This window comes from Zosterops lateralis (assembly GCF_965231275.1).
Source record: "Zosterops lateralis genome assembly, chromosome: 29".
NCBI lineage: Eukaryota > Metazoa > Chordata > Aves > Passeriformes > Zosteropidae > Zosterops > Zosterops lateralis.
In genome coordinates, this window is record NC_139789.1 from 3262334 (window position 1) to 3289973 (window position 27640).

The following is a 27640-nucleotide window of genomic DNA, read 5'->3' on the forward strand; positions in this document are numbered from 1 at the left end:
ACAGGTGCCCACCTTGTAGAACACGACCTGCCCGTCCTGCGGGTGCCCTGGGGTCAGGAAAACCTCCTTGCTCTCCTCGTAGATCTCATCCACTCCTGGGGCTAAATCTGTGGAAGGAGAAAAGGCTGTTGTAAAGAACATCCTCCCAAATGCACCTCCGTGGGTGTCAGGATCTGTGCTGGGTGGGGACACTGCACTAGGAGGAACTGGGATGCAGGAGACAGATCTGTGGCCACTCCTCCTTTTCCATACCAAGGATGCCCATGTCGTATTTGCCCTCCTTCTTGTCCTTCTCAATCAGGTAGTCAAAGGTGTCGGAAAAATACTGGAAGAGCATGTTCTGCTTGTCCACCTCCAAGCCCAGGATGCGGTTCAGGAATTTGGTGATGGAGCAGTCTGCAAGAGCACAGTGGGTCAGGGTATGTGGTGCAGCTGGAACCCACCAGACCCCTCCCAAAGAGCCCCCCCAGCAGCCCCACCATGTCCCTTCTGACAGCAGCCCAGTCCAAGGGCTGTTCCTGTGAGGAAGCTGGAGGGCCATGGATCTGCAGCACAGGCTGTTCCCACAGGACCTTCCCCTCAATCCTGCCCAGGTGCCCAGCAAACTCCATGAGGTCAAGTGGGCCATGACACCCCCATCTTTTCTATCTGCCCCCTGCCTTGGGCAGGAGCAGCTCCACACATACCCTTCTCCACAGAGACAGTGCCATATTTCATCTGGCTGCAGCAGATCCCCACGGAGATGAGCCCTTGCTTCATTTCTGGAATGGCAGAAGATATCATTTGCATTTTGAGGTTAAGCCTCCCATCAGCATTCCTGCAGGACTGCTTCCCCTCCAGGAACTCAGCCCCTCCCCATGCCTGGCATGGTGACTTCATAAGCCAGCAACACTTTCTCCTCTGTTTTCTCCCTCTGACCTCCTGCTTGATTCTTCCAGCATCCCAAACCTGAGACCCACCCATCCAGCAGAAACCCTGGAGCTGGTCATGTTCTTACCATGGAAAAAGGCATCCTCCCCTCTCCCGTAGCTCCTGGGCACAGGAACCCTGTTTTCTGTGTGGCTGAGGATCGTGGACAGGACCCTGTCCAGGGCTTTGGCCCCGTACTGCAGGAGGAGACCAGAGTCACACATGAGAGGAACGGACACGGGCAGCCAAGCTGGGGCTGAGGGTGTCACACACTGCTGAGGGTGACACTGCTGAGGGGACATACGCTGCTAAGGGTGTCACACACAGTGGAGGGTGACACGGCTGAGGGTGTCACACACTACAGAGAACACCGTGGCCCCAGGAAGACCACGGACAAGGCAAGAGGGAAGCAGTGTCAGTGCCTCCCATGTGCCCAGAGGAGTGCAGTACAGGCCCCTCCCTGGGGGTAGAGCACTGGGTGCCCTTCCCAGCTTCCCTTCCCAGCTCCCAGTGGAAGCAAAGGCCTCAGTGTGACCATGACTCTGAGCTCACAGGAGCTGGGAGCTAGGCTGGGGCCTGCCTAGCAATGATCCTCCTGGCTCTGGCTCCAGCTCCCTCTCCCAGCTCCTCCAACCCCCTCTCAGCCACGCTGCCCCAGCCCGGCCCTGTCACCTTGTTCTCGAAGTTGTACTTGCTGAGGTCCCGGGATTCAGTGGCCCGTCGGTCTCCGTGAGTTAAGGCACCCTGGGAAGGCAGATGGAGCAAAATGTTCTTACTCTGAGCTGTTGCAAAACACCAGGGAAGGATGGCCAAAGGCATGTCTGGGAATGTACCATGGGGAGGCACTGTTCCTCTGGAATACTGAGACTTTACCAAAGGATTTGGGGATTTATCAGAAGTGAAGAAAATGAAACAGAGGCAAACTAATTACTCCATTAATTATTTCGTCAGCTTTTTGGGAATAATGCGTGCATGCTCCAGTAATAGTGGGGAAATTGCACCATCTGGAAGTGGGTTCCTGCTTCCCTGAAATTCCTCCCAATGTCTCCGTTACGTATTCTCACTTCCTTTCCCAAATCCCTAGATACTAAAGGCTCTCTGCATTCCATGACTGCAATGCCTCAGCCAGGGGTGACACAATCCCCCCAGTTACAGTGGCCACGCTGGTGGGAGCTCTGACCCGCAATCTCCTCTGAAGAAATCAGAGCCGTGTTGGGATCACAGCTGATCTCTGCTGTGGGCACTCACCAGGCTCTCCAGGCGTTTTGCCACGATGGATGCAAACCTCCTCTCCCCTGCCAGCTCTGAGATGAGGAACACGTACTCAGGAGCAGAGACCTGGTTGGATCGGTGCGTTCGGCCTATGGGGACATGGGAACAGGGATGGAACAGGAGGTTGGGATGGGATGTCTGGAATGGGAATGCAACCAGAAAAGCCACATAATGCCCATCTTTCTCACCCTGGGGTGAGCCCAGAGCTCAGGGCTATAAACCCAGCTCTGCCAGGTCTCAGCAGCACCACTGACTGTGCCTCTGTACTTTTCCCCACAGAGACATCTCCTAAATGCACTCTGGGTTGCCACCACACCTGACCCTCCCAGGGCCCATCCCACAGCCTGGCCCACGCTCAGAGGAGGTGACAGTGCTCAGGGACACCCATCCCTCACCAAACTGCTGGATGGCCCGGTCTGCACTCCAGGGCAGCTCCAGGGTCATGTGCACTCGGCGCTTCTGGTTCTTCACCCGTCTGTCTGCCTGGAGGGAGATCCCTGAGCTGGAGGCCTCCGAGATTATCGCTACGAGCTACAGGAGAGACGAGTGAGAACAGAATGAGGTTCTGGACATGTGTTAAACAGCTTCAAGAAATAGCCCCAGGCACTGCAGCAACCCCAGTCCATGAAGAGACCTGGGAAGCTTTGTCACATTCTAGCAGGTGAAACCCATGGAGAGTTGCTGGCCTGAGGCTGGCAGGGCACAGGGAGGCACAGACACCCTCCCTGCCCTCCCCCTCTCAGCACACTCAGCCCCATGCAGGTTTTTGGAGCTCGAGCCCAGCTCACCTTTTCCCCCTGCATGAAACGCTCCTTCTCCTTCAGGTTGACGTGGTCTATGGAGAGCCCTTGCTCGGCGCGGGACTCGAACATGACGGAGCCGTCGGGCCTGCGAACCACCCGTCCCTTCCGGCCCGTCATCTGCACGAGGAGAGGGGCTGCTGCAGCACGGGGACCTACACGGCCCAGCAAGGCCTTCCAGTCATCTCCCAACTGCCTTTTCACATTGCCATGGAGAGGAAACCCTCTGCCAGCAAGAACCTTCTTCTTTTTTTATAGAATAAAAATTTTTCCTTATATGGGCACAGGTTGTCCAGAGAAGCTGTGGCTGCCCTATGCCTGGAAGTGTCCAAGGCCAGGCTGGATGGAGCTTGGACAACTGGGGTAGTGGAAGGTGTCCCTGCCCAGGGCAGAGGGATGGAACAAGATGGTCTTTAAGGTCTCATCCCACCCAAACTATTCCATGATTCTATGATTCTTTGCTGGCTCCTTTCCCTGTCACCCAGTGCCACCAAAACACACTGACAGTAGGAGTACCTCGGCCACCTTCTCTGGGCCCCCAAAATGATCGATCAGTTCATCCAAGGTGTTGAGAGGTAGCTCTTTGCCCAGTGCTTTCACTTTTGCTAGGAGGTCCTGTTTCATCTTTTCAACCTTCATCTCCCTCAGGCCCTGCAGCTCTTTCTGGGAAGGCAGCATGTGAAAACTACCTGCAATGTAAAATGCAGAAGTTTAGAGTTCCCTGGTAACTGGACATCAGAGAAGGGGAAAAAGTTATCCCAGAGGGTTTTTGGGGGCACTGTTGCTGGACAAAGACACTATGACCTGCAATGCTGAGAACAGAGTGAATTCCCTTCAGTCTTCCCCTTTCTACTGGGGGAAGGAGCACACAAGACAGATCCCTCCTGCTCACTGATCACAGCAGGTGAACATGGATCCACCTCACAAGCCCAAGTGTGACCCCAGGATAAAATCCAGCCAGGATCACAAGGCTGTCCCAAGTCTGAGGGTGACCCTGCAGGACCCAGTGCCCCCCTCCCCAGCTGTCCCAATGTCACTGCCCTGCTCACCCCTGTCCTCGCCAGTGCAGCCAAAGGTGTGATCCACGAAGATGACATCATCTGTCTCTAACACGGACTCTGGGGAGGAGGTGAAGTCGCTGTCCAGCCCCATGTCAGACTCAGTGCTGCTGTCATCACTGATCTTGATGATCCCTTGGTCACACGGGCCCCGCAGAGCCTTGGGGTAGCGGCCCCTCGGCCGCCCTGCACCAGAGAGGGAGTGCTGTCACAGCCCCAGCCCCAGCAGGGCACCAGTGCAGGACAGAGGGACAGCTCAGAGAGAGGAAGAGGAGGAATCCCAAAAGAGCTGAACCTGCCCCAAATGACAGTCTGACCTCAGAAAGACAGAGACTCTGAGGTGGGGGTGGGAATTAGAGAGGGAGGGAGAGCAGGAAGGAGAAAGGAAGAGAGAGAAAGGAAGAACAAGGCACTCCTGAGCAGGGCTGAAGTTGGCTGCACATCTCAGGATGGGCACATGGCTGGCTCTAAGCAGTGCCAGCTCCTCAAGGAAGGAATCTCCAGAGGGTGTGCAGGACATAGGAAGGTGCTGCTGTTTTGGGACACTGTTCACTTGCAGACACAGCAAAACATGCCCTCGCTACACAAGAGGGTTCATTGATCAGCTCACACAGGCTGCTGCACAACCTGCCAGTGCTGCTGTCCCCTCTTCCCCCAGTTCCACATCCCACTGGAGGAGAAATCCCAATACTCTTCTTACCTGCAACCACAACAAATAATTCAGCTGGGATTTTTTTTTTCCTCAGGACACCTTCTATGCTCTAAGTGAGGGGTTGTGGAGGACCCTCTCTGCTGCAGGAGGGGTTCAGACCAGCCAGGCCTTGTGCCATCTGTCCCCAGTGTGAACTGAGGGGAAGGGTCAGAGCAGGGCCAGTGGGGCAGAGGGAAGAAAAGCTGGGATGATCCAGAGCTGCCGTCCTCTGAATGAGGGAGCAATGAGAGATATGCAGGAGGGCAAACCAAAACCAGGCAGAGCAGCAAAATGCATGAATTGGGGAGAAGGGCAAAAGGCAGAGAAGCTGAGTGGCTGATGGGGAGCAGCAAGGCAGGAGGCAGGGGCTGGGCTGGGAGTGAGGGAGCTCTTACGTTTTCTTTTATTGCCAGTTCCTTTTTCTCTCTTTCTTTTGGTTGAAGGAAAGTGCTTCTGAATTAGTGATAGAAAGACGCCTCTGAAAGTAAGATGCAAAATTTATTCCAGCTACCAGCAACATGTGCTGGTTGTCACATACCAACGTGTGTTTGGGATAGCCTCACATTCCATGGAAGAGAGGTCAATCCACCCCATCCATGGCCACCAGCTTGGGCTCAGCCAGCCCTTGGTACAAGGTGGCTCTTGGACCTGCAGGTCATTTATGTAGCAACCAAGAAGGAGTTTCAAATGGGAAACACTACACTGGGAAACTGTTACACCAAAAATCCAGTAAGCCCCAGTGCCCCAGCCCCTCTCTATGCCCTGAGAGCACAGACCACTGTCAGGACATCCAACAAATGTTCTCCTCCAAAGTCCTCCAACTCCCTGGCTGTGGGCCTGCTTCCCACAAAACCAAGGGACAGAACATGCATCTGTATGGGTTCCAAGTCAATGTAAGAAAAAAAAAAGTCAGGAAAAGTGAAAATCAAAGATTTCTGTAGGCTGTTCTGCAAATCAAAGAGCCAATGTTTAAATGTTGATTGTATGGATGAGCCCCCAGGGCAATGGGGTGGTGCTGATTGAGCTCTGCTTAAAAAAAAAAAAAAACGAAACAACAAAAAAACCTCAAACCAAATGTTGTAAGCAACAGGTGAGAGGATGGCCATGACAACTTCCCTGGGTGAGAAAAGGGAGCTGGGAGAACTGGGGAGGGAGCTCCAGGACCCTTGCACGAGGGGCTGAAGGGTACAGTGACCACACTGCTCTCCAGAGGGACAGAGCTCTGTGACTGCAGTTATGTAACACCAGGAACCCTTGTCCTGTGTGCTGGGGTGACCCAATGGCCACTCACTCTGGAGCCTCCTGGCTGTGAAATTCCCTCATTTCCCACACTCGCCCTCCCCATCTCCCTGAAAACAGAGCCCTGGGCTGGAATCCACTCACAGGACTATGTTTATTTTTAACCCCATTTCCCAGCATCTTTAAACTGCTCCTTCCCAGCACACTCCCCTCCAGAAATCCCCCGAAGTGCTGGAACACCAGGACACACATTTGGAGGCTGAGCAGCTGCCAGGAGACACTTGGTGATCTGGCCAGGGCTGTGAACACAGAGCTCCTGCCCCTGTAGGGACAGGAGTGGGAACAATTCACACAGAGGGGGACCCCTGACAGACCCCTCCTCCTGCACTGCTCATCCAGGGGCCAGGCTATCCCCTAGACTGGATTTCTGTGACATGGAGACCAATCCAAGGGGCCAAATCACCCAAGGAGCTGCCAGACCTGCTCAGTGCACAGTCACCAAACTGTATTTGGTTTTCAGAAATGGGCTGGAGGCAGAGGAGTGACAAAGATTAACCCAAACCCCCCCTCAAGGGAGGAAAGCTCAGCCTAACCCAACTTCATGCTGCCTCGGGCATCTCTCACTGCTCCCAACTGCAGCAAAAGTCACTTAGAAGAAAACAGCTCTGCAGAACAGAGGAAACTCAAACCAATCCCAGATTTTTGTCCCCCGTCATGCTGGAACAGCCACATTCAGGGATGGGCTGGGTTTTTGGAAGGGGGAGCAGGAGCCTTGCTCTCTGCTGAACAGGTAGCACAAGTCCTGCAGCTGGCTCACTCCTGACACAGACAGCCTTCTGTTAGTTAGGAACAATGTGAGCTAAAAGCCAACTCTGATGGATTTAAACTCCTCAGACCACTCTTCCCTCTCCCTTCTCCACTGACACCACCTTGCAGCATCATCCCAGCCTCTGCCATCACAGTAAATTCTCTTGCTCATTTCTTCTGTGTCAACAGCCTCATTTTCCAGAGTCAGATCCACACAAACTACCTCTGAGCTACAATTCTGGCTCTCTTTCTGCCAATTCTTTTATGTGTGTAGAGAGTAGATCAGGCTCTTCCTGTAAGTCCGTTGGAGACTTCTAAATCCAGGATGCAGCTCCTACAGTCCCACTGAAGATACAGTGCCTCAAGGACCTCCCTGAGTGTCCCCTCCACAGTACAGGGGGAGGTGATATCAAACTGCATTTTAAGACCTGCCACTGTTCCATGCCCCAGGGTAAAGCTTTCCCCACCGCCCCTCCGACCTCCCACACACCCCACAAAGGAAGACAGGGATTTTTAACTCACTCTGCAGCAGAGACAAAGCAGTTGAGGTGCCCATCGTTCTCGTCCAGGACCTCTCTGGTGCGAGCCTCCCCCGTGGACTGCAGGCCGATGACAATGCACTGTGGGGACACAAGGGATGGGGGACATGAGGGATAGCACAGCGAGGTGCCAGGGCAGCTGCACTGCCACAGGCTTGAGGCATTTCCCAGATCTCCCCTTGGCCCCTGTTCCAGGTAAATCCATGCTGGGCCCATAGCAGGGCTCCTGAGGAAGAATCATTTCTCAAATCTTTCAGCATCAAGACCTCCCTGTGTTCACCTCACAGATGGGGACTCTGAGCACAAACCTCATTGACTGTGCTAGGAAGTTTCTGCCTAAAATCTCCAAGGTGCACCCAGAAGAAGGACAGAGCTGTACTTGAGGTGAAGGGTTTGGTACCTCTTCTAGAATTGTAGAATTACAGATTGCTTTGGGTTGGAAGGACTTTAAAGTTCATCTCATTCCAACCCCCTGACACGGGCAGGGACAACTTCACTAGACCAAGTTGCTCCAAGCCCCATCCAACCTGGCCTTGAACACTTCCAGCTTGAATATGACCCACAATCCTCTCCCAGCCCAGCCTGCCCACACAAACAGCAGGCAACACCTCAGGAGACAAGACCACCTTAAATCCCCAGCATCACTCACTGGGGAAATTTCACTCTCAGAAACCCAGACACCGCTCTTCACTCTGGAGACAAATTCAGGCTTAAAGAGGTTCGGACTGGCTGCCAAGCCAAGCAATAATTAACTTCCTTTGGTCACAGACTACAAAAAACCCCGGATGAGGCTGGTGGGTGCTGCTCCCATACCTTGTCCCTGGCCAGCTCCTCCCGGGCCAGCTCCACCAGCCGCCGCACCTTGGCGGCGATGCAGAGGTACTTGAAGAAGCGCTGGTGAGCCGACCAGAACTGACCCCACAGCGACTTCCGAGACTCCAGCCCGATGCAGTCGGCTGCCTGCTGGAACACCATCAAGGCCTCTGCCCACTGCAGATAATACCAAGAAGAATGAGTTAATATAATTCCCATTGTTATTCCTGCCATGCGGGAGGTGATCAGGAAAGTCTGAGGGTTGATAATCTGATTTGGAATCAGTGCGCATTGGGCTGAATCAACACTGGTCATCCCTTCTATCAGCACAATGCAGTTCTGCTTTGCAAATGTGGAACTTCCTAATAGAAGCACAAAAGTCTAAGTTCTTTTATTACATCAGCTGAGCATTCTGTACCTCTTTTCCTTCCTATGTTCGAGGTCACGGCCAAATTTAGGGGCCTCCCACTCTCCCAGATACCAGCGGCTGTGCCCAAAGCATGGTCAGACCTCAGCCTCCCACTACAAGGGGCCCAGCTCACCAGCTTGGCTGCCTTGTCATAGACAATCTTGTACTGCTCGTCCAGAGGGATCTCCTCAATCCTGAAGGTCACCCCAGTGAAGCTGAGCTGCCGAGCAATGTACATCCCACTGACCTTCATGTCCATGGCCACGATCTCCATCGCACCGACTCCCCTGGGAGAGGACGACAGTTGTGGCACCCAATTCAGAGCCCCAGCCATGAACCCCAGCCATGAACCTTAGCTCTGAACCCCACCTGTGTAACCCCAGTGTTGAATACCAGCTCTGAAGCCCAGCTTTGAACCCCAGCTGTGAACCTCAGCTGTGAAATCCCAGCTGTGGAGCCCCAGTTTTGAGCCTCAGCTCTGAGCCCCAACTGTGGGACCCTCCCTCTGCTCCAGGGCAGCACAATGCAAGTGCCTCTCCAGAACCAGCCTCACCTCAGCTCATGCTGCCCACACCATCCTCGGGCACTGCACCACTTCCTCACCTGCACAGGGCTGGACAGGACTCACCTCTTCTCAATTGCATGCAGGAACTCATCGAAGGCTCGGAATGGGGTTCCCTCTCCCCAGATCCCCAGGCGGCTCATGTAAATCATGTTTTTTGGCTCCGAGGCACCTGTTGGGACAGAAATCACTGTCAGCAAAGCCACAGCACTTGGGAATAGTTGTGACTCAAGTGAAGAGAACTCTGAAGAGGTTGTCATTTGCCATTGTGCCTTTGGAGACCTTTCCAAACATTGGCCTGCCTACATTCAGTGGGTAAACATCACCAAGCAGCTGGAACAGCTGGCCAGCAACAAGTTAAACTGGAAAGAAATTAATCTGACCCACCAGAAAGTTACAAGTAACATCAATGATGGGGCTTGGGGCAGATCTAAGCATGCTGAGCTCCTCTCTAGCCTTGCACCACCACTGGCCTCTCCTTACAGGATTCCACACACACTCACACCTCAGGGTGCCCCTTCAGGTCAGAGAGGACCTCTGCCACTCTCACACCCACACCGTGGGCAGAGCAGCTCACCTGTGGCACTGGCATAGACAACCCTTGCTCGAGGCAGCTTGTTCTGCAGGTCCAGCACTGCTTTGCCCATTTTGGTAGAGCTGGCGTTTTTGGCTTTGTGGCATTCATCAAATACAATCTGGAAGGGAGTGTCAGTCAAGGAAAAAGGATTTATTTTCATCCCGAGGATGGGAGCATACAGACAATAGAGCCCAGTCTCCTCACTGAACAGCCTGTCCCAGTATCAACAGGACTGACTCATGGCCCACACATGGAATCTGCTGGGTTTGCCCAGCCCTGTGCTCTTCAGACCCTAAGTCATCCACCCCTCCCTCTCCCTTCACCTCCAAGGTGTGTCTTGTAATACTGAGGAAGAGGAATGCTGAAAAGGTTAATCCCAGCTGCTTCTTCCCCTCCTCCTCTTAGCTACATCCTGGGAGGAGGAGGAGATCTGAGTGTGGGGGATTCCTGTCTCCCACAGGCACTGGGCTGCTCCCCGTGACTTCACATGGCCCCGAGCTCTTTGTTCCCTGCTGAAGCACAGTCACAAGCAGCAGTTCCTCTCTCTCTCTCTCTCTCTCCAGTTTTTGTCTCCTGGTTTTTTTAAGGATACAACTCCCTCAAAGTTTTCCCTGCACCACTCCAAAATCTGTTTTAAGCGTGTCCTGTGCTGTCCCCCGGCCTGGCTTTCACCGATCAGCGCCGAGTAGGTGGCAAAGAGGACTCCTTCTGAGGTAGCTGTGTCACCATATTTAATCTGCAGGAAGAAGAGCAGGAACACACACACACACACACACTGTGATTGCTTGATTGCTGTCCCCAGCATATCACACCCATCCCCGCCCACATTCCGTGCCACAGCCGTGCAGGACACACATTCCTGTGCTGAGAACAAATCCCAATCCGAGCTCAGGGCAGGCAAAAAAGCTGTCGGTAGCTGATGTCTTCAGTATTTGTGTTTGGCACTGAAATATGGTGATGACAGGGACTGTAAATGCCTGGAGAAGTGCCCCAGCCAATGTGTCAGCACATCTGGAAGCCTGCAGTGAACTGTGGGGACCGTGCAAGGATGTAAATTTTCTGGCAAAAAAAATGCTTCCTTTTTTTTAAGCAACAGTTTAGAGTCTTTCATTGCTTTGACCATTCCTCTAGAAAATAATTTTCTCTTTGACCAGGTGAGATTGTTGCCTGTCTCGCTACCATGGGTCCCACGTGTAATGAAATACAAGGTAGGGGGAAAAACCCTGGTCCCAAGCTGAAGAAAGTTCCATTTGAAGTTTTTTTTGGGCTGAAAACAAAATCTCTTTCAATCTCTTAATGGAGCATGTTCAGAGGTGTCAAACACTGAGATTTCTATGGACTTTGTAAGAGCTGGTTGTTCAATACCATTAGAACCAGAGGAGAGAATTTAAGTGAACTGGGAGACACTGGACAGAGCCTCAACCCCAGGCCACAACAGACACCAGTCTGGGCATCTCTGTGCTCCCTACAGCTCTGAGAAGTGATTCCATGACCAGCACTGGGAAAGGCCGGCCCGGGAGAGCAGAGCATGTCTCACAGAGATGCTCTCTCCACAGGATTCCTTAGGAATGGTGAAGAAGGTTCCAGCTCTGATGTACTTTCACTTGCCTGCAGACACTTCCCACTCCCTGCAGGGAACAGCTCTGTGCTCCCTGTGCAGCTCCACAATAAAAATAGCTGGAGCCCCGAGTGGGAAGAGCTGGCTGGGAGGGGGAACAGAGGCTCTGTTGCTGCCTGAGCCTCGTCCTGCTCCATGTGCTCAAGCACAGCCTCCAACTGCTCCCGGGGGCTGATTCCCGGAGCAGCTCTTCTCCTACCTTGTTCAGAGCATGCACAGGGATGTGGGAGGCCTCGATGTCCTTCAGGTCTCTCTCAGCATCGTACTTGAGATCATTGGATACGCTGAACCTGTGAAGGAGATGTGGGATGGTTATCTCCTCCTGGGGCTGGTTATCTCCCCCAGCAGTTGGGGCTGGGTATGTCCCCGGGGAGCCAGGGCACACGGTGATTAACAGCCACGGTGATTAACAGCTCTGACTAAAGCAGGAGGAGCTGTGCAGAGCTCTCACATCTCCCACTGCCCACACACCCCAATGTGAGATCTGACAGCCTGTCTGCCCCCCAGCACAGCCTGTGAACTGCAGCAAAGCCCCATATTCCTGGCTTTGCACCCGGGAAACCCAGGAACAACCCTCCACGACTCCAGGGAGAGCAGAGCCAGGCTTGACATCTCACCCCAAGGAGCACAAAACCTGCTATTTCACAGTGACTCACTCTCCATCCTTGCTGCAGGGGGAATATTCCCATTTCACAGGCAGCAGTCAGTCACTAAGAGGTGGAAACGACTTACCCAAGGCCACAGCATGACTCAACTCTAAAGCCAACATCAGCACTAAAGAATTCCTTACTTCCAGATCCAAACTAACTCCAAGGTCTTACGGGAAAAGAGAAAAAAAAAAACCCAACAACTTACCACAGAGCTTTTTTCCTCCCTTTAAGAAAATTTTCGAATATAATGCCTGCAACAGTCCTGCCCTTCCCGACTCCAGCACCGTCCCCAATCAGGAACCCAGCTCGCTGTCCATTAGGCAATAAAACTTCATGTTGCTGCAAAAACAAGAACAAAACTGAAAATTAAACGAGATTTGCCTTTGCTAAGAGCTTTGATGTGAGCAGCACTTAATCCTTTCACATATCTCACAGATGCATGTGCACTGCTCAGCCAAATGACAACAGGAAAGGTCAGGGGTCATGGTCAAGCTCGCAAGTGGCAGTTCATGGGAAAGGCCCCCCAGAATGTAAAGCCCTCTGCAAGAAAAGTTCAGGGTTCTTGCCTCTTATGGAAACAGACACCATAGAAGTCCCTGGCCTCAAACAATCTCTCAAAAGGCATTTAAAATGCCAAAGGAGTTCCATCACCCAAATTCCAGTCAGTTTAAAATACATGTGAACACCTGTCCCTGCAAGAGGCACTTTCCTTCAGGTGTGGGACACCTGAGGTGTAGGAGGTACCTGGCAGGCGTAGATGATGGCTTCCAGCTGTAGTGCAGACAGGGAGCCTTTGTCAGCCACAGAGTGGGGCAGGGAAAGGCTGTAGGTGATGTCAGGTGGGGGGACACTGGACAGGGTGCTCGTCTCAACCACCAGGTCAGGATGGTGCTTCCCAATCTTGGCTACATGACAAGAGAACACAGGTCAGTCGAGGTCTTTCCTCCCAGGGGCACCTCCAGAGCTCATCATCCAGCCAGAGCTCACGGCACTGCAGAGTTCTCCTAGAAAACCACAAGCCTGGGAGGTGCCACAGCAAACACACAATTAAATTAGGTTGGTCCACAATGAAGTGAACAGAACTTCCCAAGGCAACACTCACACTTTGAAGGGATATATTCTGCATAGGTCTCTGTCTGCCCCAACTCTTCTGTTTCCTCCTCCTCACCTTCATCTTCCTCCTCTGCAGGAGCCTGAGACTGAAGAAAACAGCATTGACCCAATGTTAATGTTCTTGCTGAGCTACAGACATGTGTGGTGCTGTGCCTGGCCTCAAACTGCCACTGAAACCATGCCCCAAAGCCACAACCCCCCTAAACACAATCCATCTCATTCCCAGACTAAGGAAAGCCATCCAGAAGCAGTGGGAGCCCACCCCAGGGGCTCCAAGAGCTGCCCAAATGTCTGGTTCTCACCAAACTGGGGAAAGATGTTTGCACCACTTTTGGCATGGGCTGTAGGGTCATGTGAACCCTGCCCAACCTGCCTTGAGCAGGCAGCTGGCCCAGATTTACACCCAGCACTTGTGCCCACAGCAGAGAGCAAAGTCCTGAGAGCCCCGAGTGTTCCTGAACACAGAAAGCTTCCCCTCTGGGAAATGTAACACATTTCTGGGAAAGGGCAGGGACTTGTGCCTGTCTTGCCTCACTCCCTCTGAAGGGAAAAAGGTCAGCACTGCTCCCTCCAGCACTGGGATGTCACCATGGCTCTCACCTGGTAACTACTGAGGAGTGGGGTGTTGGGGACAGCAGAAACGTGGTCACTGGAGCTGTTCAGGCCAGGGAACGGTGTGCTGGGAGAGAACAGCTGGAACACAGAGGGTGCAGGTGAGGAAGGGCAAACATAGAGAGGCACCAACAAAGATCCTTGGACACTGTGATCCCTGGACCACACAGCTTGCCAGGACAGAGTACCCAAGACACTCCACAAGGAGAGAGCTCCCAGGATACTCCGGGCTGAGGAGATCCTTTGCTCCCACACAAACAAATTCACCCTGGAATTTCCCGACAGAGAGCAAGGTCAGGCCAGCAGCTCATGGCACTCAAAGCAATCAGCAACTCCAGGAGCAGCACTACTCCAAGTTTACAGCCTGTGCAGAGCGCCAGGCTCAATGACAGACCCATGCTCCACCAGAGAAAGATGGGAAGTTCTTAGGCATAAACACTCCTATTTTTAAACAAAATTTAAGAAAAATAAAAAGAAGAAAGAAAAAACCCACCCTCCATTCCTGGAAGCCTGAGTCAGAATTACCAGAAGGAAGCTGGACAGAAGAACTCTTTTCTGTGCCAGCAAATCTGGAGTGCAGGTGAAACATCCCCACCTACAAATCCAAGCTCAGTTTGGTCTTGGACAGGAGAAAGGCCAGGAGCTGCTGGAAGGGCAGGATGTGTTCTCGCAGCTCCAGCAGCAGGAAGCGAATGCAAGGCTGAGTTTGCATCACAAAAATCCCCAAAGCACAAACCTTTGCTACCCCGACCCAGCTTTGGCACTCAGCATTCCACCTCGGGAATCACAGAGGAAGCAACAGGAACAACCTTGGCTGTAAGGAGCATTTCCAAACCACCCACACAGGTGAGAATGTGCTGTGAGGGCCAAAGCAGGTGGGAGCAGGAGCTGCAGTGGGAGATGGGGCATCCACCTGTACAATTCCTGACTTTCCCTACCCTCCTTCACCTCCTGGTTTGATTTTCTCCTCCTTCTGCGCTAAGGGCATCCAGAGAAGAGGAACACAGATCCATGAGAGCACAGGGCTGGAAGCAGGAGAAAGACTGACAATTGCACAATCACAGCCTCGCTCTTACTCCTGCTTTCCTCTCTGCATTATTCTCCATTTTGTCCCACCTTGCCGTGAGTTCCCTGGGAAGGGAATCAGTCCCATGTGGCTGCCAAGCCAACCTCCCTCTGTGTAAATCCCTTCCCTGGGTTCTGAGCTGGGAGAAGGCTGCTCACATCTTTAACATACTGTGAATGAGCAACAAAAAACTGCATCAGCAGCTCACAGATTCCAGTCACAGACTTCCAAGGCTGGGCTGTGTTTCCCAGCCTTAAAAACACTGGGAAAGTGTGAGATGGATGACAGAAAATACAATGTATGACAGGGACTATTTTTAAAAGGTTATTTCACAACTCCATTACAATCAAAGCTGTTTTGTCTGCTGCTTCTGCAAATATTTCAGAGGGTGGCAGCTCTTCCCTCTCTGCCCGTTCCTGAGTGATAAACAGAGCCAACATATCGGATACAGCTCCTTTCCTTGGGATAACAGCCCTCCCCACAGGCACATGGAAGCACTTCTGTGTCCAGCCCTTTCCACTTTGATCCCAAACCACCTCCAGCTTCAGCACTGGGCATCTCAATGCAGGGATTCTCAGCGACCCAGAAATGTTTATTTTTAAAGAGCACAAAGCACAAGGCTGTTCCTGTACCTGGGATCTACAGGTGGGTCACCCCCAGGATGCACCCAGCTTGGCTCCTGGGATGTCCCACACATGAGAAACTGGTGTTCCTGCTCTGTCTGGGTCCCTGAGACAAAAGTTCTGGAAAAATTACACTCCTGATAACCCAGCAGCGGGCTGTGGGTCAGAGCTGGCTGCACAGCCACAGCTGAAGGATGTCCTGGATCACAGGAATCAGGATGTAACGTGACTGATGTTCCACCACTGTAGCTTAGTGACTGCTCTGGCTGCTCAAAAGACAAAATTCCTGCAGTTCTATGGAAAACTACAATGGTGTGGTGACGTGGGGAGAGACAAATGTAAGCTGCTAATACCCATGTACAGAGGCCAGTGGTGAATCAATTTGGCAGTTCTTTCACCCAGTGTCCTGGTACATGGTGCCACTTTCATGCAAAAAAATGAAACCAAAATCTCCTGTCCAGGATGCACCTCACTGACACCACCTCAGGAAATGTTACTCAGTTAAAAAACAGCCCAAAAAGGCAGCAACCCCACCCCAACTGCCTCAGCAAACACAGATAAGACAACATTTAAAATTAGCTGGTGATTCCTTTCCAAAGGAAGTCGTTTATAAACGGAATTCCAAGGAGTTAATTGGCCTTATCTGAGCCCAAGAGCTCAGCAGGACACAAGGGGCAAGGGCAGGACGTGAGGAACAGCATGGGACACAAGAGACAGGGAACATCACAGAGACAGGGACTCTGCTGGAGATCCTGCTGTGCTCACACAAGTCAGTCTCACACTTACACAACCTTTATTTCTCCCTTGTTTTCTTCACGCTGGATTTAGAACAACATTTGCCAGTAAGTTTTTGTTGTGCACTCCACAGACACAGAACTCCGGGATTTCCTAGGCATTGAAGGTCTCAAACAGAGTTCACATGTTTGGAAAGAGGCCACCACAGAATGATTTCTGCAGGGATTTGGGCTGCTACATAAAAACCCAACAATAACATGAGAACCAGAGCAATGTGGCTCCTCTGTCCTGGGGGATGTATTTGCTCTCCAGCATTTTTAACCATCCAATTTGCAAGCCTGGGATTAAAGTCTGCAGCCATTTCTTGCATTCCAATAGCTCAGCTGTCTTCCTGTTGCCCCAAACTGACAAGTTCCAACTGGTCCAAGGCTTGCAGACCGCTCAGGGAAGCACAGTCAGACACTGAGCACAGCAGAACCTCAAAATGTAGCAGTGACCACCCCAGTCACCTCCTGGAGTAGCCACTTTGGGTGTTTTTCCCTCCTTCCTCCTAAGAGAGTGACCTACAATGGAAATGTGAGGCACAGATGGACAGGCACTGCAAGAGCTGAGACCCAGATCCAGTGGATGTGGCTCCAACAACCTCCAGAGCCAGTTGGTGCCTGTGGTGCCCCTGTCAGACCCCCAGATGAGGCAGAGCAGAGAGCAGAAAGCTGGTGAAAATGCCCCAAAATGCCCACAATCAGCTGATGCTGAAGGACTGCAGGGAGCTCCCACACCCCACAAGACTCCGGGATGTAAAAGCTTGCAGGGACTTGGACTCACAAAGTAAACACAAATGGTGAGTCTTAAGTTGAGACAGTTATTTAGTCATTGTTAGTGAACTATTTGCCCTGGTGAACAAACAAAAAGTGCTGCTGTGGGGGGAAGTTAATGATCAATGTCAGGGTGGTTTTCCTGGAGTCCTTCAGCACTCCTGAGGACCCTGGACCTGCTGTTGAGGGATAGATCCTCCTCAGGATGCATCTACCTGCCACAGCTGCCAGGAGAAAGAGCCACTGCCTGCACTACACTCTGGAAGAGTGCATGAACCCCTCTGAGAGAGGATTCCCTCCTGCTTCCAGGAGACTGAGCACCACTTCACCCCTTCCCTCCTCCAGTGAAGTTGGGAAGAGAGGAATAACATCACCACATCTCAAACTTCACCCTAAAGAACTGGGTTGGTTTTTTAACTCCTCGGTAAAACCCCCATGGGATGAAGCCTGAGGTACCTCCTGCCTGCTGGGAGGACAGGAAAGGAGCAGCCCCTACCTCGATCTGGTTCTGCTGCGGCGTGTTCACATCCCATAGTGTTGGCACGTGGTTCAGGCTGTCAGTGGGCAGGAAGTCCTTGGGATCTGCGATGTCCGAGAGGGAATCCGGAGGGGACGAGAAGATGGAGTTGCTGTTGGGGAGCTCATCGAGGTACGAAGAATCCTGGAACAGAGGCATGGCCATGGTTGGAGGAGGCAGGATGAGACCAGAGAGCTCCTTCCTCATTCAGCCAGCAAGATCTAAATTCTTGCAGTTCAATGTCAGCTCTGCTACTTTGCACCCCACAGATCCCAGAAATTAACCTGGAACTGAGGACACGCTCTGTGGGACTGCTTGAAAATCTGTTTCTTGAAAAGGCAGGAAAAGCCCTGGCCAGGAGTGTGGGTACACGGTCAAGGCTGACTTGGCCTGTGCACATCCCTGGACCATGGACAGGGAGAGAGAGGAGCATCTAACGAGGCATTGCTCGACTCCACTGTGTGCTTGATTATAAAACGTTGCTGAGGGGTGCAAAGGCTTCAGCTTGACCCCAAAGGACTTGCAGATTTCACTCATGTGCAGGAGCCCTCAGAGACCCAGCTACACCAGATCACAGTGCAGCTATTTCACTGCAATTTCCAACATGGCACTACCTGGAGCCTGTGGGAAATATCCCTCTCCTCCTGGCAGGTTGTGAGCACATGAGGCTGCCAGGAGCAGGGGAAGGAGTGCTGGTGTCACCTGGATTTGAATCTACGTAAATCCAGACAGATGTACCAATCCTCTTCCCAAGGGCCAGCCCCAGCCTGGACAAGAAACATGCTTCAGCAACAGGGACCAGCCTCTGCTCTTGTTCTTTTTTCTGGTGACTGGGCTGGATGCTTTGCAACTCTTTTATTTGGTGCCAGCCCAGTGATGCTCTTGGTTTGAGTCACAAAGACTTTGGCTCAGAAAGAGCCTTTAATCCCCTCCCTGACATCAAGCCCAGGCCTGGTTTCCCTGTTTCTGGGGGCAAGACCCAAGAGTTGATAAGCACTTCTTGCTCTGCATTCTTCACTGTGGCACAGACCCTGCCCCTTCCCCAACACCATCCCATCAACTCAGCCCTCCTCCCACGCCAAATGGCATTTTCAAATTTTGTTAAAGCAGAAAAAACTTGCTGTTAATTAAAACCAACATACTTCCAGCACCAAACTCCAGCACTCAGGTCTGGCTGGAGATGAACCTCTCTCCTTGAGGGAAGGGCAAATGGACCAACAGGTCTGTCTTGGTGGCCCCACAGATGCTCCCAGCATGGGTGGGTCTGTGGTTGCTCACAGCCGTGTCACAGCCAGAGCACCAGGGTAACCCACCAGGCTGCTGCCAGCAGAGCCAGGGGCTGCTACAAGAGGAGTCGCTGCTCACTTCCAGTAAAGGGCCAATTTCCCACTACAGGCAGAAAGGCAGCCAAAGACTCTTAAAAGTCACTCAGCCCTGCCTGACATAAACTCACGAGCAGCTGAGCCTGGCCCTGCTGTTCCTGAGGGCTTCAGGCCAAGAGCTGGGTCAGACTCCCCCGACTGCTATCAAAAGTTATGGGCTTGTAGTGTTTAAACCACTGGGAAACGTGCCCTTCCCCTTCTGCCCGGGGATGTCTCTGTTTGGCCAGAGTGTGCCCTGAAGCCATCAGTGCAAGTGCTGGAAGCACTCCAGCAATGGCAGGTGTGATGTGGGGAGTGTGGATTCCTCAATTACCAACTGGTGGATCTAAAGACTCAGGGAGCGAGGGCAGCACGTTCTGGGCAGCTCCTGCTCTTGATATTTCTGTGGCTATTTTAGGATTACCCAGAAATCAAGGCACATGGATTTATCACCTTGGAATTACGGGACCTCTGGACTTTCCTTCACACTCAAGAAAGCAAAACAACACTTGGATGGGTCTGGCCGTGGCCAGAGTGAGTGGCCTGTGCAGGGGCCAGATGGTCTCAGATCCCACCCGGTCCCATTGCTGGGTGGGATCCAAGCAGGGTTTGTTCACCAGCAAAGGGCACTGGCAGAGGCTGGGGAAGGAGGAAACATCTGTGTCGTGGCAGGGGAGGCTGTGGGGCAGCACAGAGTGGCCATCAGGGTCCCAACAATAGGCAAGGGCTGGGCTGGAATAGCAACAGGATATGGGAAAGCCTCATGACCCAACCTGAGACATTCCAGCAAACGTCACCCAGCCCCTTGCACCCTCAGGGAAGACTCCAGCCCCACCACTGGGCTGAACTGGGGAGAGGAAACCAGCCTCCAAGGCAGAGGGAGGACAATACCCCTCTTGGAAGTGATGCAGTAATCCCATCCTCTGCCAGCATTACGAGGCATTAGTCACAAACTTCCAGAGTCTCTCATTTGTCTTAACTAATTGCATTAACTAAAGAGCACTAAAGTTAATCACCTGCCAGCTTCCCTGCCCCAAGAATTTCCACCACCACCTCTGTGAATTTATCAAACTCAGGGTAACTGTTTAACACAAGACCACGGATAAATAACCACAACCAGTACAAACCATGGCTGGACTAATCACACCACTGGTTTATCTGCTGCAAATGGGAGCAGCTGCCTTGGTGACCTCAGGGAAAAGGAAGGACCATCACCTCAACCAAAAGCTCAGGGTCAGCTCAGGCACTTGGGTTTGAAACATGTAATTTTGTCCCTGTATCAGATGGATTACCAGAATTTAAAGTTTTTCTCATTAGAAGCTTCAGGTTCTACAGTAATAGCACTTCTGTTTCAGTGGAAGTCAAATTTCTGCACCAGATGGAAGTTGTCCTGACAGGCAGAATCTTTATTTCAGATACTTTTCTGCAACAGTTTTTTACATAAATAAATTCCTGGAATTCAGCATCTCAGTGGCATCCCCTGGACTGGCCCAGCAGGTCCAGGCCTCTTCTGAGCCAAGGACCCAGAGCTGCAGGTGGATCTCAGAGCAGAGGATGACCTGATGCTACTGTGGCACATGGTACTTCTGTCATTATCCCAAAACTGAGATTATGAAACAATGATCTCCCTAGAAAAGATCGGAAAAAAATCAGGGTACCCCAGCCCAGACACTTAATCTTTCTCCAAGCCTCTGGGAACAGCTCAGCTCCCTCAGTCAAAACAAAATGTTAAAAATAATGAAAGAACAGGTGAAGTCTAAATACAGACAGAACAAGCATCCTAAAAATATTTTTTTCCATCAAGCCATCAATAGAAATGGTTTATTTTCTCACAATCCAGACAGTGAGGAAACAGTGTCTGCAGAGCAGCTCTGGATGACTGCACTGCAGAGCACCCAAGTGAAGAGGGGGTTTATTAAAAACCCTCTCTCTATACCCAAATACACACCCACAACCACAGCCACGCTTCCAGCCAAGAGAGATTTGGCACCTCAGAAGTCACAGATTAAAAGCAAATTATTATTCAGGAATGACCAAATCAGCAGCTGCAGATGGTCACTATAAAATCTTTTAGCTGACAAACCCCAAAGTCTGTCTAAATTTGGGGGAATAAACTGGCAGTGTGGAGGTTTTAGCTCTGGCTGGATGGTTCTCCCCTCACATCCTCCACCCCGCATCAACTTTGGAAACAAAACCCCTCAAAGCCATCACACCTACACAAACACACAGATCAACACTCAGACAGAGCTCCTTTCCCTCCAAATTCCACACTCAGCGACGGAGTTCTGACTGACAGGAATGCAGGGTCCAGCAAAACAGAAATCACATCTTCGGGACAAAAAAAAAAAAAAAAAAAAATTTAAAAAAATTAAAAAAAATAAAATCTATTCCCGGTACCAAACGTGGAGAGGTGTCACTCCCAAAACTCTGCAGCCACTGCACAACTGGGAGCGTCCAAATGCACGAGGAACTTCACCGAGGAGGAGGAGGAGGAGGAAAAACCCAGAAAAAAATGAGGTTTTACCTTGAAAAGAGACGGGAACTTCAGCCAGAATTGCATTTGGGACATTTTAGAGCAGCATTCGGGGGGCTGTCGGCGAGGGAAGCAGCGGCAGGGGGAGGGTGCTCAGCGGAAAGTGGAGAAAGGTCCATTCACGGCCCGGGCTCATCGGGGGGCTTTAAAAGCCAACATATGCAGCAGCCAGAGGAGGGAAAATGGAGACTCAGGCCCCGGCAGAGCTGTCCTGCGCCCGGAGATTTGCATAGACTGTTTAGTCACGACGAGAGGGCTCTTACTTCCTCTAAGTCCAGGGCTGACTTTCAGGAAATGATGCCTGCTTGGTAAGTCAGTGAAATTACTGGCAGTGCGAGGAGAATTACTGTACGTGGTGTAATCCAACCACAGAGCACAGTAAACAGCGCCAGGCTCTGCAGAGCCAGAGGGCTCCGGGCTCCCTCTGCTCCCCTTCCCGGCCACCCAAAGCCAGACTTTGACACCCCTGGTAGCCCCTGCTCTGGGCTGGGGGTCCTGCCCTCCTGGCCCCCTCCTCTAATTTCAGGGCTCAGGTAAAGTGGCCGAAGTGACAAAGCTCATGAGGAGTGTTCCCACGTCGGTGCCCCCCCAAGAGCCGTGTGCTCTCTTTGTCTTTGGTGTCTGCCCCACCCCAAATCCAGCCTTTAGAAATCCAAAGGAGTGGCCCCGTTCTCTTCCCTTTCCTCCCCGGATCGCTGTTATTTCCCAGGGACCGTTGCTTTCTCTTTCCAAGGCTGTCCCTTTTTAACTTTAACAGTTTAGATAACAGAAATAAGCAAAATTTCTGGTGGGGAAGAGAAAAAGAGGCGTCTGAAAGGGATATAAACTTAATGAAAGTCTCCTCCGGTGTAACTGGAGATTAAAGGAATCACCCAAAGAACCCCCCACCTTCCGGAAAATCCCTGGGAACTGTTGTGTTTGCTCTGGCTGCAAGAGGCTCCTGTTTGCTCTTCCCTGGCAGGGCTGGTGGCAGCCCGGGAGCCGGGCTCTGTCCGCGGGGTCAGTCCCAGTTTGCCCAGCAAACCCAGCAGTGCATGTGCTGGGAATGGGGAGGGAGAGGAGCCCTGACTGCTCTGAGTCTCCCCATCCCTGCCCTGAGTGTCCCCATCCCTGCCCTGAGTCTCCCCATCCCTGCCCTGAGTCTCCCCATCCCTGCTCTGAGCCTCCCCATCCCTGCTCTGAGTCTCCCCATCCCTGTCCTGAGTCTCCCCATCCCTGCTCTGAGTCTCCCCATCCCTGTCCTGAGTCTCCCCATCCCTGCTGCCGGTCCTTCCAGGCACCCATGGCATGCACAGCTCGTCCCTATTCCGTGTTAGAGCCAGCATTTGGTGCCTGCTGCTGTGGCTGTCACTGCTGAGGCAACTCCTCCCGGGGCCTCCTGCCGGGAACAGCTGGAAAATCCCGTCTTTATCAGGCATTCCTCAAAAAAACAGAACTTTGGAGTGAAAGAAGGCACGAAGTCCCAGCAGGCTCACAAGAGAGGTGAGTAGACCAAGCCCTCCAGGGAGAGAGTGGAGTGAGTGAATTCTGCTTTGTGCCATCAGATGAGGAAGGAGGATGGGCCCCTCCAAGGAAACCTCGCCAGGTATTGAGGCTGGAAAACCACCCACAGGGCAAAAGTCTGCAGCAGGGCTTGTTTCCAAGGGCAGAACACTCTGCAGCACTGTGGCTCCACAGGGACTGAGACACCAACAGTGAGGATCCACATTCCACCCTCAACATGCCTAGCCTAGGGGGTTTTCTCAGTAAGCAAATGGGAAAGAAAAACACCTTTTCCTTGGCACAACTGCAGCTATGGCAGGGTCTGCAGTCACAGATGGGGCTCCCAGGAGGAGGTGGAGAATCTGCTGGACTCTCCCTGTTCCCAGGACCCATCTCACCTCCAAAGGAGGCTGCAAGCAGCACCTTCCCAAGAGCCAGCAGAACGTCCTGCAGGACTACAGTGACAACAGAATTTGGTTTCTGTGGGCAGCAAGCTCAGGGTGTAGAAAGGCTGAGGGTTCTCAAGGCTGCTTTTCTCTGAATTTACTGTATTTTTAAGTGCAGGCTCTGCTGGCCCATGGGGCAGGTGCTTTAATGACATGTGTGGAGTGAAGAGGCCAAATTAATTTCTGTAATGTCTTAATTAGCAGCTTGCTGTGTGACCTTGAGTGAACCACTATGTCCTGCCCGAGCCAATCGAGGTCTCGCAATTTGTGCAACCTTTGGAAGGGCAGGTGGATTATTTCCTCTTCCTGTTCTGTCAGTGAGGCAAAATGCAGACAAGAGAGACCTGCGCTGCCCAAGGAAGTGGGAACACAGCACAGACACCCAGGGCTGCTGCATTGATTTTGCAAGACCACAGCAGTGTAATCACCACGGGGAAGATAAACCACTGTGGAACCACCACCTGGAATGTTCCCAGCCTGTCCAAGGGGAGAGGCAATCCTGCTCCCCACAATTCACCCAAGAACACGTGTGCTGACAGACAGGGACAAGGAAAGCAGAATTAATCCAGCACTCACATCTGATTTATCCTCTTCCAGCCAAGTCCTGGGAGTCGCTGTGCTGGGGAACTTTCTGCACCCCCTGACTCAGACCAACTCTGCTTTGAATTAAAGCATCTATTTTCAACCACGTCCCCATGGTCTGCTGTTGGATTCTATTACCAGCTCTTTTAAGAGCACTGAGCGTTTCAGACTGGCTTTTCCCGCTTTTGTTGGCTTTGGGAAGAGAGGAGGCAGGGAATGGTGCCTGCCAAGAACCTCAGAAGGCAGATCTTCATCCCTCCTGCCCAGTGTGGACATCGCTGCTTGGAGGCACCAACACAGATGAAAACTATCAAGAGTGGAATGGGGGGGATATCTGAGCCCTCCAGGTTCTTTTACCCCTTTCCCCAGAGCCACAGGCATCAGAGGGGGCTCCTGCAATCCACTGACAACAAATGACACCTCAAAAGCTGACTTATACCTCCCTTCCTCCTGGGAACCAGCTCAGGGTGCCTCAACTGGAGCACCCCAAGCATTTGTCAGTGCACAGTGAGTTGTTATAACCACAGCCTTCACTTTCCTTACCCCAGGCCTGCAGGATGTGTCAGGTATCTCACCCAGAGGGGTTATAAAGTGTTATTACATCAGCCCAAACCCCAAACCTGCAGTGTAGAAACAAAGACACGAGCACGCAAAGCCACTTGTTCTCCCAAGGCCAAGAGCCAGGTAACTGCCTGCAAATGGATTTTAATGTCTGTGTTCCCTGTAGACATGACTCCAAGACAGCAACAGAAGTTCCAGGACGTTTCTTATTCCAGGAAACTCTTTGTTTCAGCCACAACCAAGTGTTCCATATAATTTAATAACTGTTGCATTGATTTCTCCTAAATCACCACAGCTCTGTGCGCTGCAGCACTTCTAAAAATTAATACTTTTTTTAAGAGCAGGTTAATTTCTCCTCCTGCTTTAACAAGGAAGATTAACAGGAGATTGAAAGGGGCTGGTGGTGAGGGGAGGGCTGGTTTATGATTAACACGTGTGGTCAGGAGCCCCCATCCAGCACAGCAGATCAAACAAGGCTGTAACTGCATCTTTACAGTGTTACTGAAGGTGACTTTGCCCGGGAGCAGCCAATTCCTCCTGGCCCACAAGATAAATCCATCTGGCCTGACCTCCTCCTTCCAGCCCAAGCACAACCCCCGTTTTAAGAAGGGGACCAGAGTTCCTCCCAAAGCATTTACACCCAGAGCTGCTTCACTGAGGGGAGAAGGGGGATCTGCAGAGTCCCCTGCACACCCACCATGTCTCCAGCTCCACCTTCCCCTGGAGCTGCTCCCCTTCCCAGGTTTATTTCCCAGTGGACCTCAGGGCACACAAAGTCAGCAAAGTCCTGTTCTGGAGCCACAAGTCGCACAAAATTAGGCAAAGGGAACACTGCCAGCAAAGGCCATCAAAGATAACAGAGAGCTCAAGGAAAATAGGCAGAGTCTGTGTTTTAACTAATTCTAAACTGACCACAGCAGTGAAGTTCAAAAAAAAAAAAATCTGTGGTGGCCAAGAGGAGCAGGTATTACATAGCAGGAGTGCTCTTCTAGAGCAGGATGCTTTGACTCTACAAGGCTCTGGGGACAGGCACAGCTCACAGGGACAGCACAGGCCAGAGGATAAATTAAATCCTCCTGGATTCAATGTTTTATTATGGCAATTAACAGCTCTCACCAGTGTCACAGGACAACACCACCATGGTCACAGTGCCTTTGCAGAACTGCTGCCCACGAGTGCCAGCTCCCAGCTCAACAGCAGGAATAACCTGAGGCTGCAGGAATAACCAGCAGGAAGGGAGGGAAGCAATAGAAACTAAACCCTGCTTCTCTCAGGACTGTGATTTTGGTGGGCAGTCTGTGGACTTTTCCATAAGGAGATGGCACCATGTGGTTGGGATGAGACTTTGGCTGAAGACAACAGTTCCCAAGACCAGAAACACTGTCAGACCCAACGTGGCCTCCCAGAACTATTTTCTGAACCTCTGCTGAAGCCACTTGTTTATATAAAACATGCCAACAGATCGGCAAGGATGAATCACTCAGGAGCAAGCCAGAACCCAAGAATATTGTGGAGGAAACAAGTTCAAGTTCACATCAGGCTGTTCTGGCCATGCAATGGCTGCTCAGCAAGGTGAATGGTTCAGCTGCAGAAAAACTCCCAGAGCCACTAGAAAATGTGGCAATTCCCACTCTCAGCACTCCCAGGTCAGCAAAGCCTTTGCATTCTGCAGGACCAGGACTCCCAAAACAAAACATGGAAGGATGAGGAGAGGAAATGCCAATGCCAGAGGAAAAAGCACCAGAACTCTCCAAACTCTACAGCACATGGAAAATCACTGCCACCAGCAGAAATAGTCTGCTACACAAATGCCTCAATCAGTTGCTCTTTAGATCTTTCAAATCTTTCTTCATTATTCTCCAAAATTCTGGATTCTGCTACAGGAACAAAGCCAAGAGAACAGCCTGTATCCATGTGTGGAGGCAACACAAGTCTTCACACAAGCAACTGATCCATTTTGCCTGCCCAAGGGCCACAGATTGGATCAGGAATCTCTTACCAGCATCTGCAGCAGACTCCTCATGCTGCCCCTTGGGCTCCACTGCTCCATCTGGCATGGCTGGATCAGCCCTTGCCACTCCTACCATGGCAGCAGTAAAGTTTGGAAAAGACAGGTACTTTCCTGTACAGCCACCTGGAAAGATGGAACCACCCAGCTGCTCCCACCCCTCCTGGATGGCATTTTTCAGCTTTCCAAGCCAAATGTTAATATTTAACAATTTGGCGTCTGGGACAATGAGAAATCAGTAAAGTAGAAAACATTGCTGAAGAAAGGGCTGGAAAAGCTTCAGGAAACTCCCGGATGGGTCCAGACTGATACCACTGTTTCCAGTTCAGGGCCTGCTGCTCCACCACAGCCAGGCTCCAACTCTGCCTCCTGTGAGCAGATCTGCAGCTTTTCTCTGGATGAGCAATATCTGGTGGCTCAGAGACCCCTGGGCTTTATCCATGATTTCCATGTCAGTGCTTAGTGCATCCTCATCTTGGAGAGCACCAGAAGAGACCATGCAGGGGGCTTGGAAGTCCAAAGCTGAGTGTTCAAGAATGCTGACCTGGCTCCATGCTGCAGAATGAGCTGTTAGAGGATGACTGGAGCCTGAAATTCCTCTTGCAGAGACAGCCCCACAGGTGAAATAACCAAGTTCCTTGACTGCAGGGAGCTCCAGACACGCCCCAGCCCTGGGAGTTACCATCTCCAGCAGGGAACTTCAGCTTGGAAAACAGAGCTCTAACAAAGCCTGATCACTGCCCTGTTCTGTTACCTGTGGGATCTGCAGGGACCAGAGCACAGGCTCACAGACAATCCATGGAACAGGACAGGAGAGCACCAAAAAGCTGCTCTGCTCCTCATGGGAGCACATGGCACTACCTGGTGGTACAATACCCCAGTGAAGGAACTGGTTTGGCTGTGTTAGGTTCAGAGGACACTTTGCTGTGTCCATACTGGAGGCAGAACACCTGCAGGCACGTTGCAATAGGTGCAGTATCGCTACAGAAAGGAAGAGTCCAAACAAAAGCCCATTTGCCTAAAATCACCTCACTCCCATCCATGGCTTCCTTTCCCAAAGGATAAGAGCAGCACATGAATTATTTCTTGCTCTGGGAATTATTTGAGGTCATTCACTCTTGCTTTGTCTCACAGCTTCCTGCTCTTTTCTCACCCAGCCAACACAAAGCATCTCCTTTCACAAAGAACCTCCAAAACTCTACTCCTCCAAGCTGGCTGAGATCAATTTCTGTGATGCAGCAG

The 27640-nt window shown here is 51.8% G+C and overlaps 1 protein-coding gene across 3 annotated transcripts in view; it reads right to left on the reverse strand.

Moving 5' to 3' along the window:
- The window catches only part of SBNO2 (strawberry notch homolog 2), a 43087-nt gene that overhangs the window by 5176 nt on the left and 10271 nt on the right, over positions 1–27640 (reverse strand). The window contains exons 1-24 of one of the 3 annotated variants that reach the window (XM_083880003.1): positions 26390–26428; positions 17405–17569; positions 13658–13750; positions 13047–13143; positions 12689–12849; positions 12150–12283; positions 11494–11584; positions 10269–10412; positions 9677–9794; positions 9166–9271; positions 8671–8824; positions 8129–8305; positions 7299–7396; positions 5126–5208; positions 4031–4225; positions 3498–3670; positions 2970–3101; positions 2577–2712; positions 2158–2270; positions 1582–1653; positions 998–1106; positions 687–761; positions 253–396; positions 13–107 (exon numbers count right to left, since the gene is read on the reverse strand). In XM_083880003.1, the coding sequence (XP_083736129.1) occupies positions 13–107; positions 253–396; positions 687–761; positions 998–1106; positions 1582–1653; positions 2158–2270; positions 2577–2712; positions 2970–3101; positions 3498–3670; positions 4031–4225; positions 5126–5208; positions 7299–7396; positions 8129–8305; positions 8671–8824; positions 9166–9271; positions 9677–9794; positions 10269–10412; positions 11494–11584; positions 12150–12283; positions 12689–12849; positions 13047–13143; positions 13658–13750; positions 17405–17569; positions 26390–26413 (2889 nt within the window). In that variant the 5' untranslated portion in view covers positions 26414–26428. Of the gene's footprint in view, positions 1–12; positions 108–252; positions 397–686; positions 762–997; positions 1107–1581; positions 1654–2157; positions 2271–2576; positions 2713–2969; positions 3102–3497; positions 3671–4030; positions 4226–5125; positions 5209–7298; positions 7397–8128; positions 8306–8670; positions 8825–9165; positions 9272–9676; positions 9795–10268; positions 10413–11493; positions 11585–12149; positions 12284–12688; positions 12850–13046; positions 13144–13657; positions 13751–17404; positions 17570–21310; positions 21560–26389; positions 26429–27640 lie in introns of those variants that run through there. The other 2 variants (XM_083880004.1, XM_083880002.1) reach the window with 2 other exon arrangements.